This window comes from Diceros bicornis, chromosome 24, assembly GCF_020826845.1.
Source record: "Diceros bicornis minor isolate mBicDic1 chromosome 24, mDicBic1.mat.cur, whole genome shotgun sequence".
Taxonomy (NCBI): domain Eukaryota; kingdom Metazoa; phylum Chordata; class Mammalia; order Perissodactyla; family Rhinocerotidae; genus Diceros; species Diceros bicornis.
Window position 1 is genome coordinate 22,378,837 of NC_080763.1, and position 21,943 is coordinate 22,400,779.

The window sequence follows — 21,943 nt, forward strand, 5'->3', positions numbered from 1 at the left end:
GTACAGGGATCTGGAAAACACCATGAGGGTGATAGGCTGACAACCGAACTTTGGGGAGAATTGTTCTAGAGTAAGCACTTTGGGCTCAGTAACTTTTCATCTCATGCTCCTGTGCTGTCTGGGTTTTGTCTGTTCAACCTGCTGCTGTTGTTCCCTAATAAAGATTAATTTGGAAAAATCTCAACCTTATTTTAGCTGACTGAAGGGAAAGGGATTTATTTTCACCTGGACTAAGACGAGAAAAAGAAAAGGGCTTTAGAGGTTAATGGCTTAGGTACAACAGGCAAATGGAAAGGGGCACCTGTGAAGGGAAAACCCGTGAGCGGAAGATTCCAGCACAGCAGAGAGTGCTGCTCCCTGCCCTCCAGGCTCTCAAATACAGATCTGGAGATTCAATTAAAAAGATCATCTTATAATGGAGAAGAAAGAGAAAGGGGGAAAGCTGCAAATTTTTTTTTTTTTGCAGGGAAAGATTGGCCCTGAGCTAACATCCATTGCCAATCTTCCTCTTTTTTTCCCCTCCTCAAAGCCCCAGTGCATGGTTGTATATCTACCTGTAAGTCCTTCTAGTTCTTCTATGTGATCTGCCGCCACAGCATGGCTACTGACAGATGGGTGGTGTGGTTCTGCCACCAAGAAATGAATCCGGGCTGCCGAAGCGGTGAGAACACCGAACCTTAACCACTAGGTCGTCATGGCTGGCTCCAAAAGTTTTCTTTAATGTTTATCTTTTCTTTTTTAAAAAGTTATAAAATCTAAATAGTTGATTAAAATTAAACATCTATTGTTGCAAAACCTAAAAGTTTTGATTTAAAAGACTTCTGGATCTCTTAACTCCAAGTCCAATACTTTCTCTACTTTCACCCTGCATTCCTTATAGATCCCACACTTTCAGGTTTTTCTTTAGAAAACATGATCTGAGGTAATTTGTAAGGAATCAGCACTTCAAACGTATGGAGCTCTGGCTGAGGTGGCAGGGGAGCTCTGACAGGACTGAGTGCCCCACGGAGGGCCACTCCTGGGTGAAGCCCCCTGCTGCCAGTGCTCCCCACACAGGACCTGTGAGGTGAACCTGGGGCTCATTCCTTGCCCGTCAGTTCTCTTGGTCTCTCCTGGAGACTAACGACCTGCCCCACGCTTGGCTCTCCTTCTGGTGGCCAGCCACATCCTGGGATTCATTCCACTTTGATTCTGGTCAGTTCCCATCTTCCTTCTCCACAGAGTTTCAGAACGAAGGAGTGAAACTACAAGAGACCGCCACCACACAGAGATCAGGCTGCTCTGGTCACGACAATAGGAGGCCACTGGGCCCATTCCCTCTCTGCCACCCCCACTTTCCATTTTGAGGGGCCTCTGGCCCTGGCCAGGCCCAGCCTTTGGGTTCCTCCTCCTCCACCCTCGTGAGCACGGGTACCTTCTCAAGGCTCTGCCGATGTCCCACGCTGATGAAGGTCATGCCCAGCTGCTGGCCGATGCGGTAGAGCTCGCTCTCCACCTCCTCGGTCAGGGCACTGGTGGCTTCATCAAGCACTGAGGGCAGAACCCGGTGGGAAGAGATCAAATCCTGCCTCTGGCCCACCTCTGCTTCTCCTCCAACCCACACTCACCTCCAGCTAGGGCTGAGGGGGAAGCTGAAGGCTGCTCTGGCTTACAGGAGCCCTGCCTTAGGGAGACAAGGGGCCAAAGGAGCAGGGGGCTAGGCTCCATCTGGAAGCCTTCTGCCAGCAGCAGGACAAAACCCCTCAGCTTCCTGCAGATAAGCACCAGCCCTGCCTAGGACCACTCAATCCAGGGAATCCTAGTTCCCCCAAGGATGTCAGTCCTTGGAAAATCCACACCTGCCCTTCCTCTGCCAGGCACAGCTGCAGGGATGCCCATTCACTGATGGCAGAGCCTGAGGAGCACAAAATCACAAGCCCTCTCAAGGCTGGCTCCAGCTGCTCCAACGGCAGAAAGCTTAGGAATCGGCAGTATAACATATCCAGGGCTGCTCTGAGGATGCCAAGCATCGCTCCCTCATGGGCAGAGCCCTGCTGTCCTCTCCTGCAGGGACAGAGATGCCCAGCCACGCACAGGTGTGCTCTCCTACCCACACGAATGCCACCCCAGATGTACATGAACACACACTGCCACACCTGTGAGCACACACAGTACCTGGTGTGCGCACCGAACCTCACCTGCGTACTTCGGCTGCAGGTAGAAGAGTCGGGCAAAGGAGAGCCTCTGCATCTCCCCCGGGGACAGAACATCATACCTGAGGAAAGGGAGTGAGAGAACCGCTGGAGGAAGGAGAATGTAGCCTGGCTTTTGCCTAGAATGGGTCTGGGCAGAAAGAGGTTCTCACTGCAGAGAGGCTGGCCCCAGAACAGACGGACATCACTCCCCTTTCCACTACTGCCCCACCGCCCACACAAGGTGAGGCCGAAACTCTGCTCCCAAGGGCATGAAAGATGCCTCCGATGGGCCAGCAAACCGCTGGAATTTGGGGTCAGGAGCCACTCCATCCGTGGACCGGACCCCGGGAACACAATGTCTTTGGGGGAGCTGGCTCTGGAGCATCCCCACTCCCTTCTTACCAGTTCCAATCGACCTGCTGGTCCAGACCCTCTGTCCTTGCCACCAAGCTGGACTGTAACACACACAGAGAGAATGATGTCCATGAAAGGGCCCATCCCTGCTTCCTGCCATCCTGAGGAACCTCCTCAGTCCCCACCACACACACACCTCCGAGACAGAGCTCCACCCCAGTGGCGAGGGTGGAGGGGTAGCAAGTGGGGGGGCTGTGGGAGAAATCCGCCCAGGCAGAGAGGAGTATCCTATCAACTACACTGTTTAGATTTGCTGGAGCATGGTGACAAGAAAAAGCAGACTGACTCAGTTTTATTACTGTTTTAAAATTCGCCGCAGAGAGTGCACCCCTCTGTCATCCGTACCTGGCCAACGGCTCCCACTGCCACTTTACACTCCCACTCCCCAGTCCTGGGCTCAGGCACAGTAGGGCCGGCTACGCTGGGCCAGCACTTGTGGTCAGTGCTACCTGGTAGGCTTAGACCTCAGGGTCCTTGCCCTCACTTACCAGGCCTGCCAACTCCAAGAACCTCATGATCCTCTCATCATCAGTAGAACCTGGAAAACAGAGACGCCTTCTTCGTGAAGTCAGCTCCTTCTGGATAGCCATAATAGATGGGCACATCACAGCAGGGGCCTGGGGTGGGGGCCCCAGAATCTGGGCTAAGGTTCTGAAGTGACAGGTTACAGCACTTAATTAACAAGGGAAGGGCCACGTGAAAGAAGTAATCCTTCCCTTCCTCCAGTGGGTGTCTCATCCCAAGGAGGGGAAGGCAGAACAAGACGGGGTCAGGGTACAGATCCTAAAATAGTAAACAGTCGAAGGAGGAGGGGACCCAACCTGAAACCGGTAGCCTGGCTGGGGCCTCTCTCAAAAGGCACAGCTGAGGCCACAGTCAGGCAGAGCTGGGACAACTGAGATGGGAGGACACGCCCCGAGGAGGCCCCGCTCACCTGAGTCTGGGTAGATCTCCTTCAGGGGATATATCACCTGATAAAATAAAAACCACATGGGCCGAGGACCAGGGCCAATGAGAGATGGGGCTATACACAGCCCACCCTCCCTCAGAAATAGCCCAGGAACCCTAGAGGCCAGGCTCCTCTCCACCGAAGGAGAGTAGGGAACACCCTGGCCGAGGGTCCAGTGGGAGAGGCTGGGCCTGCAGACAGCGGGGCAGGGTCACTGCAACCTTCAGATGTGTGTCTGGGGGAAGAGAGACTGTGAGGCTCCTGAGGGCAGGGCCCCCTGAATCCAACCTTGGTGTTCAACAAACGCATGTGATCTTTGGCTGTGAATCCCACAAGTTAACCTGCCTAGGAGTTGCTCTGAGTACACAGCCTGATCCACGGATGTGAAGAAAATGTTCTTAGAGCCAGGGAGTGCCTGGGTACAGGTCATTATATCACCCCACCTTCTGCCCCATAACTCTCTAGGGCTGAGACCTGTCTCACTGCCAGCGGTCCTAGTTTGGGGGGGCGGTGGGAGCAGTGGGTCCCAAGCTGACCTGCTCCCGGAGGGTCCCGTCAGTGAAGAATGGCTTTTGTGGCAGGAATAATACCCCATGGGGTCCAAAGTCCGTAAGCATCTGCACCGAGCCTGCGGAGCCCACAGAAACCTCCATTTTGAGATCTCCTCAAATTTGAGATCTCGCCTCTCATTCCCTTTCTCCAACAAAGGCGGCTGGAATCTCACACTCTCACATGCACATGCACATGCCCGCACGCCAGCCTGGCTGGCCCAGAGGCAGGGAGGGCTGGTTCTTACCCCGAGTGCTCGCCCAGAGGCCGCCCAGAACCCGCAGCAGCGAGGTCTTGCCGGTGCCCGTGTTGCCCGTGATGAGCAGACTCTGCCCCTCAGAGATCTTCAGGCTCAGATCCTTGATCAAGGGTTTGTTAGAGGAGGGGGCAGAGATGGAGACCCGTTCAAGGAGAAAAGCTGTGTCTGTTGGCTCTGCTACTGGCCATGCCGGGGCCCTGGGGGCAGAGAGGGGAGGGGTGTGGGGAAGATAAGCAGCGTCAGTATTGCCAGGGGGGAGGTTCTTCTCCTTGGGGGCATCACCCCTGGACTGAGGGGTTGTTATGGGCTGAACTGTGCCCTCAAAATCATATGTTGAAGTCCTAACCCCTAGTACCTCAGAATGTAACCACATTTGGAGATAAGGTCTTTAAAGAGGTGACTATGTTAAAATGAGGCCATTAGGGTGGGGCCCTAGTCCAATATCACTGGTGTTCTTTTAAGAAGAGGGAGAGACCCCAGGAGTTTGCATTAAGAGAAAAGGCCATGTAAGCACACAGCGAAAACACAGCCATCCACAAGCCAAGAAGAGAGGCCTCAGGAGAAACCAAGACTGCCTACACCCTGACCTTGGACTTCTAGACTGTCAGAACTGTGAGAAAGTAAATTGTTGTTTAAGCCACCCAGTCTGTGGTATTTTGCTATGGCAGCCCTAGCAGACTAACACAGAGGTGGAGTTGGGGGCACCTACTTTGTGCCAGGCTGGGCAAAGCCCCCCACACGACTGATCTTCATCAGTCTTAACACCTATGAATCACAGATATCATCCCCACTTGGCAGGTGAGTAACTTCCTCAGGGTCACGAGCTGAATCTGTCTAATTCTAACGTTGGTGGGTTTTCATGGCATCACAGTGTGACTCGTGGACTGATGATAAGAATGGGAGTAGTAACGCTACACAGTTTTGGAGTTGCTGGCTCTCCACAGCAACTCTGGTTTCCTGTAGTCCCTGTACAACCACCCTGGCCTCTGGGCTCAGTTGCATCAAGTTTTAATTTTGAACAGGGGTAACAGTTCAGGCATTAGTTCCTAAGAAGAGAGGTGAGCGTAGGCCCTGGAATTCAGACTGTTTCCATTTTTGAAAGCTTACTCTGTGGCCACTGTTCAAGCACTTTCCATGAACTATGATATCTAATCCTCAGAACAATCCTAAGAGGACGGTTCCATTAATGTCCCCTTTATAGAGATGAAGAAACTGAGACACAGAACAGTTCAGTAATTTGCCCAAGAAAAGTGAGGATGTGAAACAAATCCTCAATATATAGAAAGTCAGAAACATCACAGAGCCTGCAAAGATACACGAATAAAGACGTCTCTGGGTCTCAGTGAGGCCTGGGGAACAGAGACTAGACGTGCCCTGAGGAAAGCCGAAGGCGGCAGGGCTCAGAGGGAGGAGGAGGGGAAAATCGAAGAGGAGGAATACTATTCAGATTTTTGTTTTGTTATCTCAGGCCCAGGCAGGTGTGTGTACTTTGCTTCTAGCAGCTGGAGGATGGTATAAATTAATGCAATGAATGCCAAAACTACAATTTTGATTGTAAGCGTTTATAATGTGCCTGGCCAAGACATGGAGGTCATTCATTTGCTCCGCACAACTCTGCTGCCCAGCTGGGGAGGGGCAGGGCTCCAGGGTAAACCCACGCCGGGCGGTTCCGGAGCCTGTATTCTCAAGCCCTGCACAACCCTGCCAGCCCAGTGCTCACCTGTCCAAGTCCCACTCGCTCTCGTCCAGAATCTCACTGTCCTGCAACTTCAGGGACATGTCCAGCAGGGCCTCCTGAAGCTCCCCGATCCTGGGCAAGAAGTAAAAACCTGAGGAGGGTCTGGGGGCCCGGGCGAAGGCATTACTCCTTTTTCTCTCCCACACCCACTAGTATATGTGAGTTTTTCTGTTCCTTTTTTCATTCAGCTACTTCTCCCAGCGGCACACATTTTGCTCAGGAACTAGAGAGGGGCCGGATGCAGCCTCACCTGTGTGTGTAACCAGCCACATCTGAGAGCGTGGTGGAGAGGTCGATGAGCCGGGTGAAGCAGCTGATGAGGTAAATACACACAAAGGCATTCTGGACAGGACAGAAAGCAGTGAGCGCAGGCCTCGACTCGAGGCCCTGGGTGCTGGGACAAGGGGTGGAGGGGACGGCATGAGGGGTCACCAGGAGGGATTTTCACCTTGCTGACCAGGGTGCTGAGCTCTGTGGGGCTCAGGTCTCCGTAGACGCCACTGAAAATGGGGATGGCGATCACGACATAACTCAGGATGCTGCCCAGATAGTCAAACGTGTTGACGCCAACTGTAGGAGACAGACTGCATAAGAGACCCGGGAACATTTATGTGCTCTGAGAGGAGCAGGACGCCAAGCAGGGCCAAGCTATTCCCTGGATCCTCATTCTCCTGAGGACACATACAGCAAAGGCAGTGGTTCCCAGTGGTTAATTCCTTCATCAGAGCAAACTTATTAGCACAGAGAGAAGTGGGGAGGTTAGGGGACTATCCCACTCCTGGGGCTCCCTCCACCTACTGTACAGCCAGAGCTCCTTGGACATCAGCTCCCTCTGGGTCTGAAGGAGTCTCTGCAGCCTGCGGTTTGTCCTCATGTGCTCCACATGCCCAGCTCTGACGAGAAAGGCTGGGATGTTCATGGGGCCTGGAGAGCCTCAGCCAGGCTGGAGGTCCCTCTGTCCCTCATCACACCCTCCTTTAGGGACCAACTCCATCCAAATAATCTTCTCCTCAGACCCTTTCTGCCACTAGCACCCATTCATTGCTTCATTCATTCAACGTGGTATTGTCTGCGGAAAGGACATGAACCCAGATTGGGCAGACCTGGTTCAAATCCTGGCTCTGGCCAGTTACTAGGTGGGTGACACTGACAGGTTACTTACGCCTCCGAGTCGCAGTTTCCCCAGCTGTAAAATGGAGCTTATAATACCTACGTAATAGCCGTAATAGCCTAGAGGGAGAATTTCTGAATATAAAGTGCCAGGCACATGGAAGGGCCTTCAATCAATAATAGCTGCAATTATTGAACAAATCTACACGGAGCAGTCGCGATGTGGCAGGCTCTGCACTAGTTAGCCAGTGAGACAAAGAGGTGGCTGAACAGTCCCCGTCCTTGAGGAGCTCCCAGTTTGGGGTGCAGGCAGACGCACTAGAACTTGGAAAGTGTGACATAAGCAGTATATCTTCAGGGCTATGGCAACAAACAGGCTTGACCACTAAGGGAGTCTGGGAAGGCTCCCCAGAGGAGGCAACTTGGGGGTCAAGGACGGGCAGAAATTCTCCAGGCAGAAAAGGTGGAGAAAGTACAGAGGGGGCATTTCAGACTTTGTTTAGAGCAGGACAAAGGCCACAGAAGAACCCATCCGGAGCTCCTAGAACCAACGTGCTTCCCCAGAGCCCAGAGCTTCATGGGCAGAGGCCCCAGAATCCAAAAACAACTTAGCCCAGGCCCAGCCCTGCTCGCCGCCCAACCAAACTCCAGCTCACAGAGTCCTAGCATTCGTGGTGCCCCCAAGTGGTGGAAGCTGCAAACTGCAACAGAGACTGGCAGAGGAGCAAAGGTCCCAGGGCTATTAAATGCAGGTGATCAAGGAGTAACTTCCACTCCCTAAACACCAACCTCTGGGGTCTGCACTATCCGTCCACACACTGACTCGGAGGCCACACGGGAGGCAGAGCACAGGCACCTGCCCTGGCCCAAGGGAAGGAATGGGATTTCACAACGCGGCTGTCAGGAGACCAGACACTCTGCTCCATTTGGACAGTGTCTGGGGAGCAGGTCTCCCAATCTCCTGAGAGGCTCCCGTTCCCTCTCATGCTACAGAGACCAACAGTCAGCCTTGGACGTCAGGCGCTGGCAGAAAATGAGAGGCAGAGGCAATGCCTTACAGTCATCAGCAAGATGATGAAGCCTTCACTCACTTCATTCTTAGAACAAATTTAGGCCCCATGCTAGGCCACTTAAATGAACCACCAGCTTCAGAAGCAAACCCCTGGACCTAAGGATGAGAGGTAAGGGGTGGGGTAACAGTCTAGTGTGAAGATGCTCAGCCCCTGGGCTCGGTGCTGGTGGGGGGTGGTACAATTCATCTTCCCTTCTCCACTATCAGCTCTGACAAGGCATAAGGGGAACTATTCCCCTGACTCACCTGAAGAAAGCAGCAGGCTCAGCATTCACCCGGATCTGCACGTGCTTGAACCTGGGCAGACCAAAGGGAAATGCGTGCTGACAAGGCGCATACTGGCTCTCTCCTTTTGGAATTGTGGATCAAGAAGATCCAGGACAGGAGAGGAGCCTGGCTGCACTTTGAAACTGGCTGTGGCAGCCCAATCCTGCCCTGGACTGTCACAGGGATGGGAAAGCCCAGGGCCTGGGTGGGGCGGCAGGAGCTCTGGAGACAGGGCGGCCCCTTACCTGCCCACAGCACCTCCTCCTGCCAGGGCTGGACCTGACAGAGGAGGCCAAGAAGCACAGAGTAGGGGCTGGATCCATTAGCTGACCCAAATCAGGGTGGATGGATCAGAAGCATGTGAGAGGGCCAAGGGATGATGACGATGATGGCTGCCCACACACAGTTCCCAGTGCTTCTCACGTATAATATCATTAATCCTCCTCACAATCGTCTCCATAGGTAACAGTACCATCCCCATTTTAGAGATAGGAAAACTCAAGTTTCGAGAGGTTAAAGACCTCGTCCAAGAGTACACGGCTAATAACTGGCATAGCTGGGATTTGAACTTGGGCAGTCTTACTCCAGATCCCATTCCGTAACCATTAAGACCAGCCCAGAAACCTCAAGCGAGAGAGACACACCTGAAATCCCCCTCCAGCTTCTCCTGCTGCACCAACTTCGCCACAATGGGTCCCATCAACACTTTGTTCACCATCGTTCCCAGGATGAAATACCCAAAGATGCTCACAGGCCCGAGCCAGCCTGTGCTGAAAGGCAGAGAGAGGGAGGGTATGGGGAGCCACATATCCCTGCAGGCCTCAGCCCTGACTCCTGCCCGCTTTTGGGCAGCCCCTGTCCCATCACAGAGCCCTGTGGGGCCTCTGCTCCTGCGTGTGGGCATCTGGTACCTGGTCTAAGCTGTCAGAGCACCAGGATCCCTGTGACACTGAAACACCACAGGGCTAAAGGGAGGGCAGGGGCCCAAGTGTGCGAGATAAGAAGACTTCCTGAGGTGCAGGTGGGAGGGAGGGAAGACTAGCCTCTCTTGGACCCTGACCTGGGAGAGCTGACTCTCGCCCAACATGTGAGTGAGGGGTCTCCGGGGAACCACGGGGCCGGGGGAGGGGACGGACTCTGGGAAGAGGAGAGGCTTCACCTTTGGAAGCACTGATAGGTATAGTAGATGAGCGTGAAGGGGGAGATGATCAGCTTGCTGGCCATGCTGCTGAGCTGCCGGCAGAACCGCTCCACGTCCTGGCTGATGCGCTGGTCCCTGCAGCCAACGACACAGTAACTGGACCGGGAGCTGGCTTTGAGGGCTGAGAGAGCTAAGACAGTTCCATGTTACCTCTTATTCTGACCTTGCCTTTCAGTGCTGTCAGCAACACCACCACGGGAAGACGGACCCAGACAAGGGATGGTTTCCTAGAGGCACTGAGACCCTTATGACCTTTAAACAGGGTTCTTATGGTGCCTCGATCTACCCCTCAGAAAAAGTAGCAACTGAAAGGTCCAGCACCAGGGGTCCTGAGCCAGCTCTGAGCGGAGCCAAAAAAAAACCTGAGGGTGGATGAGCTGAGTTTCTGAATGACCAGAAAAGCTAACCCATTGGTTTCCCTCCTCCCATCTCTCTTACGAGCCTGAGCCGGCCCCCATGGTAGCTATCTAGCTGCGGAAGCTTTATATAAGTTGAGCCACAGAAAAGAGGCCTAAGAGAGAAAGTTAAGCAGCAGCAGCAGCCTCCCAAGAATCTCTGCTGCAAAGCTCAGCTCAAGAACAGTTACTCCAGGCAGCAGAGTGCTTGGGAGGGTGGTGAGTGGGAAGAGAATGACTATGAGGAGAGACCCCATATGTCCCTTCACGCCACCAGGGCCACACCGACTCCTACTCCCAATGAAACCCTGGGTGAGTTACTTGCATGCTGAGCCTCAGTGTTTTCACCTGTAAGATAACGAGAGCTACCTGACATTGGACCACTGGCTCTGCGCCAGGCACCGTATGTGTGCATCACAGGCACATGCACACGAATTATATCAGTTCATCCTCACTACACCCTTTGAGGTACGAACTATTATTGTCCCCTCACAGAAAAGGAACCTGGGACTTAGTGAACTTAAGAGCTATAAGCTGGAAGGTGATAAAATGGGGATCTCAATCCTAGACTGAGCCCTGGAGAGCAGTAATTTTTCACTGCTGAAAATCTGAGAGCTAGTTTTCTAGCCTTTTCTAGCAAGGCCACTTTCTTCCGAGGGTGCCTTATTTGGAAGCCCACGGTACGAAATGGACAAAAGGGAGCTGCTCCTGGCCTCTTTTTAGCTCCGTATTCTCAGCCCTGCAGCCTCTCCAGCGGTCCTCGGGAGCACCCTCCCCACTGCTGTCCAGGCTCTGGACGGCAATATCTGCAGGTAACTGGAGATGGTCTCCGTGGGGCCTGCCGCAGGGACTCTCCAGGGCTGGGCCAGATGGATAGGGCCACGCAGAGGATAGCAGGGACTGAGGGGTGCGCCTACGGGTTATCGATGTCATCGCGCAGCACGTTGAGAGTGTAGTACACGCGGCCCCGGAAGTAGAGGCGATGGAGGTGCTCGGTGAGGTCCTTCCTCCAGCTCACATACAGCAGGTTGCAGATGAACTGGTCGAAGCTCTTCAGCTGTGCGGTGGGGGAGGCAAGGGGAAGGGCAGGGAAAGCAGAGATGGCTTCCTGCAAGTCTCAGCTCAAAGCTCAGGGCCGGCAGAAAGCCTCTGCTGACCAGTCCCAGCCCAGTCTGAGGACTCTGTCCACTCAGCACTTTCGCTTGTTTAAAGCCTCGAGTCATGGGATTCTCCCCTTCCTCACTCACTCACGTGTTCATTCCTTCACCAGATACTGAAGGGCTTACATGGCAAGGCCCTTGAGCCCCTTTCTACATTGTACTGTCTTAATCTGAGAGCAGATGAGCTTCTGGAGATTGGGGACGATATCTTCTACTCCATTTATGCTCTTTTCTGTCCCAGAACTTGGAACAGGATTCTGTATACATAGGTGCTTACAGACTGAAGACCCATCAAAGGTGCCCAAGTGTGATGAGAAGTGGCTTCTCCAAGAAAACAGGTAGTATAGCCTGACAGAGAGCACTGGGCCTGAGTCCTAGCAGAGCCCTGACTCTCATCAGTCACCCTTTACAGAGCACCTATATGCAAGCACAAGGGAAAAAACAATGTGCTCATAGTCCAGCAAGGAAACAGACAATTACAAGGGTGTGAGGAGTGTTACAGCAGAGGTAAACTCAAAGTATTAGTGAAGTAGAGAAAAAGGGCAGAGTTTAGCGGAGGAAACATGAAGGACAAAGGTGAGGAGGACTTGAAGGAGGTGACAATAGAGGAATCTTGAAAAGTGAGCAGGCGTTAACCAAGTGAACGAGGGGTGGGGGAAGGATGCCATTCTGAAGAAAGCGGCAGGTGCAAAGGCTGGCAGGTGTCACATGGTGCCAGGCTGAGTCACACCCTCAGCCCTGGAGAGCAGGAAGAGCCGCTCTGGCTGCTGATCCCAGTTTTTAAGCACTCTGAGCTCCCTGAAGCAAGAGTTCTGGGAATGGGAGGGACAATGATCATTTCCACTAAATGCTGAATTAAACCAGAACCTTGTGGCCTAGTCCTGGGAGCTTCAAACACCAGAGGAATTGGTCCCAAGTGGGTCAAAGAGCAAGATCAATGTCCTGCCTAGGCTTCTGACCTCAAGTTCCCCAAAAACGGAGGGAACACACACCCACAGCTTGATTCCTGCTTCCCGGTGGCTAAGTCCCACTGGGCGTTCCACTCCTACTAGGCTGGAGAGGAGGAGAGATACAGGGAGAAGACCTTACCATGGAGTTGAGAACAATGAGCACGATAGCCAGGAATGTCAAGGTCTTAAACCCATCGAAGTCTTTGTTTCCCAGGACCCCATAGTACTGACTGGGGATCAAGCCAACCCGGTAGATCACCAGTTGCTCTGGGGGAAGGAGAAGAGTCAGAAATCAGCAGTGACGACGGGCGAGAAAAGGAGGGAGGCTTCCTCCTGAGTCCTTGCCTCATCAACACTCCAGAGAGAAGGAAAGAGACCCCAAACCAGGGCTGCCCTTCCCCCTCTATCCTGGGCTCACACACTCACCCAGTAGGGCCACAGACAAAAGGGTCAGGAACATCAAGGCATTCTGTGACGACCAAGAGGGAAACAAAACCTTCTGTATCTGTAGGAACCGCTGGAGAAATCGCAGATCTAACATGGGCCTGAGGAAAAGCAGAAGAAACAGAGAGAAACCTAAGAGGGCGGGTAAGCCTTACAGAGTAGTTACCAAGCTTATCACACTGTTCTGTGGAAGGTCCAGGCCATGCAGATAGAACAGTTTACGAATGCTGAAGATGGTAGGCTGCAAACAGACCAGGGATGGAAAGGAATTTAAGTTGACAAATGATATAAAAGATAATTTACCAAAAATCTACAGCAAAAAAACATAGTTAATGAAGAAACTTTGGCCACATCCTCTTCATGGTCACAAACAAGACAAGGAAGCCCACTGCAAGGATTTTAAGGTTCTGGATAAAGGAATAAAGCAAGAAAAAAAAAATGAGGTAAAGGGAAGAGATTAAATTGTCATTATCTGCAGATGGCGTGATCATTTACAGCAAATCAGTAGACAAAATGTTAGAAATAAAACAAGTTCAGCTAGTATAGGGTTAACATACCAATATCAATATCAAATATCAAAACACCAACAATAACCAAGTGGCATACATAAAGGAAATAAGACATCATTTACAAAAGTAAGAAAAGTATAGAAAAACTATAAAATTTCCAAGGATTAACTTTAAAAAAGAATGTATAAGACATTTTGGAGGAAAAACAAAAAGCTCTATTATTGGATGTGAAAGACTTAAATAGACAGAGGTGGCACGACTTAACATTATAGAGACCTCATTTTAACAAAAGTAGTCTATAAATTCAATATAATACAATCAAAAGTAGGACTTCTCTGAGGAACTTTATATGGAAATATAAAGGTCCATGAATAGCTGAGGACAATGGTGAAGAATAGGAAATGAGGAGGAAGAGACCCAAACCATCAGATTATTAAGACATATCATATTACAGGACTGGAGGAAAAACAAAGTGTGGTATTAACACAGGAATAAAAAGACCAATGGAACAAAGAAACTAAAAAGAAAAAATACACCTAGATTTACATGAGCACATAATAGAGATTATATCATAAGAAAGGACATATTAATACTAATACTAATAGCTGTCAACACCTATTAAGCATGGACTGTGTGCCCAGTACTGTTCTACACGTGTTTTACATGTATTAATTCATTTAATTGTCACAACCTTAAGAGATGGAGACTATATCCTATTTTATGGATGAGGAACTGAGGCAAAAGAGGTTAAGTAACTTGCCTAGCCACCCACCTGGTTAGGAGGCAGCCTGGCTCCAAGAATCTGTGCTCTTAATTATGCTCAACAGCTTATCTAATTTTTAATTCTTAATTCATTAGTTATTAATTGAAAATGGTGGAGGAAAATTTAGGTCATTACCTCAAATCATTTACAAAAATAAATTTTAAAAACTCCAATGGATTAAAAATCTAAATGTGAAAAGTAACACTATTTAGTTAATTGAAGGAAATATAGAAGAATAGCTTAGTGAAGATATAGTGGAAAGGTATTTCTCAAAGAAGACCCCAAAAACACAAACTATAAAAGGGAAAATGAATGGATTTAATTTAGAATTAAACATTTTTGTTCAAAGCAGTACCACAGATTAAAAGACTTGGAGAAGGTATTTGCAGGATATAAAACCAACAAGGAATTAAAATCTAGAGCATACAAGGAATTCCTGAAAATCAGGAAGACAGGAAATCCACAGAAAAGTGGGAAAAGGATATAAATAGGCATTTCAGAAAAGGGGAAACCCAAACGCTTAATACATGAAAATTAACACAATGAGAGACCACCTTATACCCAACAGATTGATAAACATTAGAAAACCAAACAATACCAAATGTTGGGGGCCTATGGGGAAACAGAAACCTTTATGCAATGCTGTTGGGAAGTACAAACTGGTGTGACCATTCCAGAGAACAATCGAGCAGAATTAGGTATGTCCTAGCACCCTACCCTGGGATGGATAATCCAGAGAAAATCACCTATATCCACAAAGAGACAAGTGCCAGTATGGTTTGTGGCAGTTAAAAATTGGAAGCAATCTAAGTGTCCATCACTAGGGGGAACGTATAAGGAAAATGGGGTCTAACGCACTTAGGGTAGCACCATGCAGCACTCAGAAGTGAAATTAGATTAGGATAGCACAGATGATCTCAAAAACACAATGTTGAGGCACCTGCCCCCTGGCGTAGCGGTTAAGTGCGGGCGCTCCGCTCAGGCGGGGCGGGTGGGATCCCAGGCACGCACAGGCAGTAGCACCGCTTGTCAGGCCATGCTGTAGCGGTGTCCCATATAAAGTGGAGGAAGACGGGCACAGATGTTAGCCCAGGGCCAGTCTTCCTCAGCAAAAAGAGGAGGATTGGCATGGATGTTAGCTCAGGGCTGATCTTCCTCTCACACACACAAAATACACCACAATGTTGAGTAAAAAGGCTTTTAAAAATCAAAGCATATTATCATTTACATGAATTCAAAAACTATTTTTTAAGGTGACATATACGCAAACTTATGTAAGGTGGGCTGTAAAGACACTCTTTTAACACAAGAATGGGTGTCTATCATAAGGGGAGTGAAATGGGATGGAGAATAAGAAACCAAAGGAGGAAGATAATAAAACCCAAGGGAGGCCTTGCACTGGCCCACAGTGTGCCAAGAACTGAGAAGGGTGATCAACTCAATTCTGTGCACTTGAGGTCTTAAAAAAAAAAGCCAGTTCCGAGGGAGACGACCCCACACCCAGAGTGCAGGGGACGGCAGAAGTTCCCGCGAAGTCCGGAGGGCGGCCTTGGATGGGAGCGGAGGGTGGGCGCCCCTTCAAAGGGAGCTCCTCTTTCGCCGGAGAGGGGAATCCCCCAGGGCCGCGGACAAGGGCGAAAGGCAGTTGAGCCCCTTCCCTACACAGCCCCGAGTAGGACGCCCCGAGGCCCGGCCCTCCTCCCCAGCCGCCCTGCTCACCTGGCGCCAGCCCGGGGCGCGAGCCCCGAGACCGCCATGCCCCGGGATCCGACCCCGGCGTGAGCCCCGCTGCCCTCGCGTCCGCGCTGGGCAGAGTCCAAAGAGCGCGCGGCCAGCCGGAGAGGGGCGGGGCCCCGGCGCCCGGCGACCACAGACACGGACGGATAGAGAGGAAGGCGCCGGGCCACGAGGCCGCTCCCGGAAGCGACCGACCTCTCTAAAAGAACCAAAGAGTGCTGAGCGTTACAGTCTGTCGACCCGGCGCCTTGAGCGCCCCCTTGTGGAGTTGAAGGTTTCCCCATTGACAACAGAGAGCCGAGAATGTGACGAAAGTTTTTTATAACAAGTATTTTAGATTCTGAATACAGTAGATGTTTCATACATTCTCCCAAAGAAGCCAGAGGGATTTTTTAACAACATAAGCTTTACCAAGCTTCCGATTGCGGTTAGAATAAAATCCAAACTTTTCCATGGCATAAGTGATCGGGCCCTCCCCTTGGTCTTCGTTGAAGGGCCACTCTGTTTTGGCCACAGGATCTTTGCAGTCACAGCTGTCTAGGTCTGGATCACTCTTCCCCCGAGCCTGGAGCTTTCCGTGGCTGCCTCATTCTCATTATTAGTTCCACTGTCACCTGCTCGCCTTACCTAATGTCATCCTGCCCCATCATATTCCCTATTGCATTACACTTGTATTTTCTTCATATTTATCACTGTCTGAAATCATCTTGTATCCTTGCTTATTGTTTGTCTTCCCCTATGAGAATAAATTTCATTTTAGCAGGGAGTCTGCCTTGCTCATTGCTGCATTCCTAGTAACTATAGAACACTGCTAGTACATAATAAGTGCTTAACAAATATTTGTTAAATGTTGAATGAATGACATGCTTATCAACTGATTGAGTACAGTGCCCAAAGGGAGGCTGTCCTGTGCATTGTAGGATGTTGAGCAGTATCCCTGGCTTCTACTCACTAGATTCCAGCAGCACATCCCCCAACCCAGTTGTGCCAACCAAAAATGTCTCCAGACATTGCCAAATGTCCCTTGGGGGAGAGGGGTATCGAGAAGCAAAATCTCAACCTTGCCCCACCCCACAGCCTTGAGAACCACTGCCTCAGAGCCACAGAGAGAGCCATCCAACTCAGGATGGGAAAAAGGGGAGTTCAGCCCTTGTGGAAGAAGAGATAACTGAGTGATTGTGGAGATGGCAAGAACCTTACTCCCAAGTATGATTTCCCGAGTAAGTCTTTGTTACTTTGAAAATCAAACAAATGTGTCAAGATGCAATTTCTGAAAAATTAATAAGGCAACCAAAGTATTAAGGCCGGCTACCTCACCTCTCTAGAGCAATCCAGGTTTACAGCTCTTGTTGCCTTTAACTCTCTAAAGTGTCCTTGTGTTTGGTGGCATTACTGTCCCAGGGCCCCTCAACACTGTATACTGTGTTACTTTAAACTTTTAAAAAGTATTGCTCCAATACCAAACTGGACTTAAAGTATGATCCCAACTATGAAAATACAGATGTAAATATCTGTACAGCAAAAACTATAATGAAATATAACAAAATGCTATACATATATAATCATTCGTTAATATCTCAGTTTATATTTCTAAATTATCTTTTGGATAATTTCCAACTCTTTACTCCTGAAGTGAGGATAGTGGGAAACCTACCGAAACACCTAAAAATTTTAAAAATAATTCCTTAATAATACCCTGTGTTCAAATTTCCAATTGTCTCATAAGTGATATTTCTTTTTTTTTTTACAATTGAAAAAATAAATCAGGATCCAAATAAGGTCCATACATTGCAGCTGATCGATACGTCTTTTGAGACTCTTTTAATCTGTAGGTTCCTCTTCCACCATCTTGGACCAATCACTGTCATCTCTCTCCTGTCCTTCCATAAAAACCTTCTAACTGGTTTCCCAGCTTGAATTCTTGCTCCTGCTCTAATCCAGTTCCTACATAGCAGCCAGGGGAATCTGCAAAAATGTACACCAGATCAACACCTCACTTAAAACCCTTCAGTGGTACAGAAGGCTCTAATGCCTTGGCCCTGCCTACCATGCCACCCCCTTTAGGGGCCAGGAAAGGAACCTTGTTCCCCTCCACTCTTCTATTAATTTCCACTCTTCTTTCTGTCCCCATGGTAATGTCCCTTCCCCCAAAAGTCTTTTCCTGACCACCCTCTCTAAAGAAGGACTCTATTATTCCCTCCCAGAGCATCCCATTTTTCCTCCTTATGACACTTATTGCAACTTGTTATTATATTTGCATTTTGTGTGTTTACTTCGTTAATGCCTCTCTCTCCACAGACTGTCAGCTCTATGAGGGCAGGGACCATGTCTGTTGTGTTCACCACTAGTGTGTCCCCATGCTCCATAAGCACTTAGTAAGGGCACAATAAATATTTGTTGAACAAAGATGAGCCAGACAATCCCTAACCTCACAAAACACACAGGCCGCTGTCTCTGCTCGGACTGCTTTCTACTAGGACTGAACTTCCCCTTTTCCAGCTCCTGGACTTTGGGGCTATTTCCTCACTCTCATACACAGACAAGGGGAGAACAAATTGGCTAAAAAAAGAAATAACTATCAAATTTTAGATGACAGAGTAGTTTCATTTCCAGGACTTCTCTTATAGATCTGTTTATCCAAGAGCACAAAAGGTTAATCACAAGGATGTTTCTGTAGCATAGTAGGTAATAGCAAAACCCTAGAAGCAACCAGAATGCCTATCATAGGAGGAGTGGTTAAACAAGAATGACACAATCACTTTGTGAAATACACTTCTCAGCCGTTAACGAGAGAGAGAGGCAGCGTCACCATAGTGTTGAAGAGCATGGACTTCAGAGCCAGGTTACATGGGTTCAAATCCTTGCTCTACTGCTTAATATCTATATGAGCTTGGGCCAGTTGCCTCAGTTTCCTTATCTGTGAAATGGAGTCATAATTGTTGCTACATCAGAGGATTGTTGCAGGAAATAAATATACATGTTAAGTATCTAAACAGTACCTGGCAATGATAGGAGAGCTAAATGTTGTGTTATACAGCAGCAGGGAAAAAATTTCCATGCTATGTTATTTGGCTTGTTTTTTTTTTTTTTTTTTTGTGAGGAGGACTAGCCCTGAGCTAACATCTGATGACAATCCTCCCCTTTTTTATTGAGGAAGATTGGCCCTGAGCTAACATCCGTGGCCATCTTCCTCTACTTTATATGGGATGCTGCCACAGCACGGCTTAACAAGCGGTGTGTCAGTGCACGCCCGGGATCCGAATCTGCAAACCCCGGGCCACCGCAGCAGAGCGCAGGCCCTTAACCACTTGTGCCACCAGGCCGGCCCCTATTTGGCTTGTTTTTAATTAACTAGTTTTTTAATTGAAAAATTTAAAAACACATGGTAAAAAAATTCACACAGGATAATAGGGCATGTATTGAAAAATAAGTCTGTTTCCCCACCCCAGAGGCAACTACTGTTCAGTTTCTTAGGAATCTTTCCAGAAATGATTTATGTATGTGCAAACTTATATGTATGATTATTTTTCACCCACACACACCCTTATTTTTTTATTTTAAACATTATGTCTTGCAGTTTGCCTTTTACACTTTATAGTATATCTTGGAGGTTGTTCCATATCATACAGACCTACCTCATTCTTTCCCATTGCATAGTAATCCACTATATAAAGGACCTATTTATCCAGTTCCCTATTGATGGGCATTTTAGTGGATTATTGTCTCTTGCTATTACATAGAATGCTGCAAAGAATATCCTCAGATATAGCCCAAACATGGTTAGTTTTAAAAGAAGGCATACTCCATATTTTTTTTTAAAAAAAGCATGTTTGTGTGTGCATGACTGTGCACCCATTGAAAATGATTGGCATCTGTAGGAATTAGGAATGCAAGGAATGGAGAGAGCAAAAGATAGTTTGAATGAAAGAGCCAGTATGTTTAAAGTGGGGGTTTTGTTTTTTTTAAATGTTACCTACACAGTAAAACCTTCCCAGAGATTATCCCATAATACAGAAACAATGACTTCATCTTCCAGCCATCCGAGCTCTTGGTTCACACCCCAGTTACAGACAGAGTTGTTCCCTCTGTCTCCCCTGCTTGCCTGCCTAGTCATCCTCATATCCTGCAACACACAGCCCAGTGCCTAGCACTCAGAAGATGTTCATTAAACACGTTTGGAATAAATGAAGCTACTCCTTTGACACCTGTTTCCCTGTATATAAAATTAGAATGGTAAAGTGGACCCACAGCTCATGGCCATCATGAGAAATTACCGAGCAACATGAATGCCCTTGAAAAAGATGAACCAGTGTGTAAAAATACTCAAGAATAACCACTTAATCTGAAATTTATCCTATGAGCTGACCAGGTCAAAACACCTGCAGTGTAGCTGGTTCAAAGACCTGTGGCAGCTTCCCCATATGAGACCAGCCTGTTAAATTTGTTTCCAAACAGAAGGAGGACGGAGCAGGGAGGATAAAGTTGCTAGCTGAGCAGAGCCCCGTTGTCAAGTCTTCTAGATCTGAAACCATCTGGGCCTATTCCCACTCCAGAAGTAAATCATTTTGGAAAGATTACGCCCCCTGAGCTGCATGTCTATTAAAAAGTTGGAGCTTTTGGGCCAGCCTGGTGGCATAGTGGTTAAGCTCACGCACTCCGCTTCAGCTCGCGCACTCCACTTCAGCAGCCTGGGGTTCACAGGTTCAGATCCTGGGAGTGGACCTATGCACTGCTTATCAAGCCATGCTGTGGCAGGCATCCCACATAAAATAGAGGAAGATGGGCACAGATGTTAGCTCAGGGCCAATCTTCCTCACCAAAAAAAAAAAAAAAAAGTTGGAGCTTTCATATTAGAAAGCACTCAAGGACTCCCTGACCACGGAGTAATCTTAGGGCGGTGAGGAGCTGAGGGTGGTGACAATGATAATTCATTCAACATTCAATTAGTGTTTACTGAGCCCTGCTCTGCATATGCCAGGCATTGTTCCAGGTGCTGAAGATACAGCAGTTTCAAAACAAAATCTCTGCCTTCACAGACCTTAAGCAGATACATACCATAAACAAATAAAATGATATTAAATATAAGTCATAGTGCTAAGAAGATGATAGAGGGTGAGTCCTCTGGGACGCACAGTTTGAGATGTTTAGCACACTTGCAGTTGGGTGAGAATGCTCTTGGATACATCTGGGGAAGGTAGGGGGAGGAAGCAAGACTGGCCAGAGGGAGAAATCAACCAGAGAGGCAGGTCTGATGACAGCCTTACCCACTCCATGGGGAGCTCCAGAGCTAAAATGGCCCATCTGAGTTGCCTACTTTCTACTTAGCCCCAATCACTCCTTGGTTGTGGGCTAGCTAGGGAAGGTCACAACCTTGGGCAAGTCTGCTCAGTGGCTGAGGCAATCCTCAAAGGGGCTGACAGCTGGAGGCTGTCTGCTGCCTGCACTCCCAGCAGCTGGGGTAAGGCTTCCTCAGGGAAGGAGATCTGGGCTGCACATCTCCACGTCCATCACACAGGGTGTGGGGAGAGACGGATGGGGTGGTAGTGCTCCTTGTGACTGGGTGATCAGGGAGGGCCTCTCTGAGCAAGTTTAAACAGCAACCCTGAATGAAGTGAAGGAAAGAGCCATGCAGCTTCTGAGGGAAAAGCATTCTAAATAAAGGGAACAGCAAATGCAAACAGCAAAGAAGTCAGCATGGCTGGACTGCAACGAGCAAGAGGAGAGGGGTAGGGATGAGCAAGGGCCAGATCATGTAGGGTCTTGCACACCGTCATAAGGACTTGGGGTTTTATGTTTAATGTTATAGGAAGCCATTGGAAGGCTGAAAATAGGAGAGTTACAAGATTTGGTTTGTTTTAAAAGGATCACTCTGGTTGCTGCTATATGGAGAAGGGGGAGCTAGAACGGACGTAGGGAAACTAGTTAGGAGGCTATTCTGACAGCTAAGGTAAGAGATGATAGTTGTTGAGACTATGGAATGGGAGCTGTAGAGAAGTGATTCTCAACCAGGGTGCTTTTGCCCCACCCTCTCCCCGCCATCACCCCGGCCAGGGACACGTGGCAATATCTGGAGATGTTTTTGGTTGTCACAACCAGGGGGATGCTACCAGCATCTAGTGGGTAGGGGCCAGGGATGCTGCTAAGCATCCTACAATAATGCACAGGACAGCTCCCCACAACAAAGAATTACCTGGTTAAAATGTCCAAAGTGCTGAAGCTGAGAAACCTTGTTTTAGAGGAAGTGAGAAGTAT

The 21,943-nt window shown here is 49.1% G+C and overlaps 1 protein-coding gene across 2 annotated transcripts; it reads right to left on the reverse strand.

The window, feature by feature from the left end:
• Positions 1–692: 692 nt before the first annotated feature.
• Positions 693–15,832, reverse strand: ABCD4 (ATP binding cassette subfamily D member 4). 2 transcript variants are annotated; one of them, XM_058567342.1, is made up of 19 exons: positions 15,674–15,832; positions 12,665–12,783; positions 12,378–12,505; positions 11,046–11,185; positions 9,692–9,808; positions 9,177–9,302; positions 8,512–8,562; positions 6,882–6,976; positions 6,532–6,653; positions 6,334–6,425; positions 6,066–6,155; positions 4,334–4,542; positions 4,074–4,165; positions 3,523–3,559; positions 3,077–3,126; positions 2,577–2,629; positions 2,178–2,254; positions 1,415–1,530; positions 693–1,244 (listed from the first exon to the last, which is right to left on the reverse strand). In XM_058567342.1, exons 1-19 carry the CDS (start codon positions 15,709–15,711, stop codon positions 1,176–1,178), a joined length of 1,821 nt encoding a protein of 606 aa, XP_058423325.1. In that variant the 5' UTR covers positions 15,712–15,832; the 3' UTR covers positions 693–1,175. The 2 variants fall into 2 exon arrangements, with proteins under 2 accessions (XP_058423325.1, XP_058423326.1); XM_058567343.1 differs by lacking the exons at positions 6,882–6,976; positions 9,692–9,808; positions 11,046–11,185; ... (1 more) ...; positions 12,665–12,783; positions 15,674–15,832 and having other exon boundaries at positions 9,177–9,255.
• Positions 15,833–21,943: the final 6,111 nt, after the last annotated feature.

Bases quoted from the DNA above. Each gene is read 5' to 3' on its own strand.
- ABCD4 (XM_058567342.1), bottom strand. From the start codon at position 15,711: ATGGCGGTCTCGGGGCTCGCGCCCCGGGCTGGCGCCAG. The intron at 9,303-9,691 runs GTGAAGCCTCTC...TCTGCCTTTCAG, and splicing joins ACCTATCAGTGCTTCCAAAG to CACAGGCTGGCTCGGGCCTG. The intron at 1,245-1,414 runs GTACCCGTGCTC...GGTCTCTTGTAG, and splicing joins ATCGGCAGAGCCTTGAGAAG to TTTCACTCCTTCGTTCTGAA.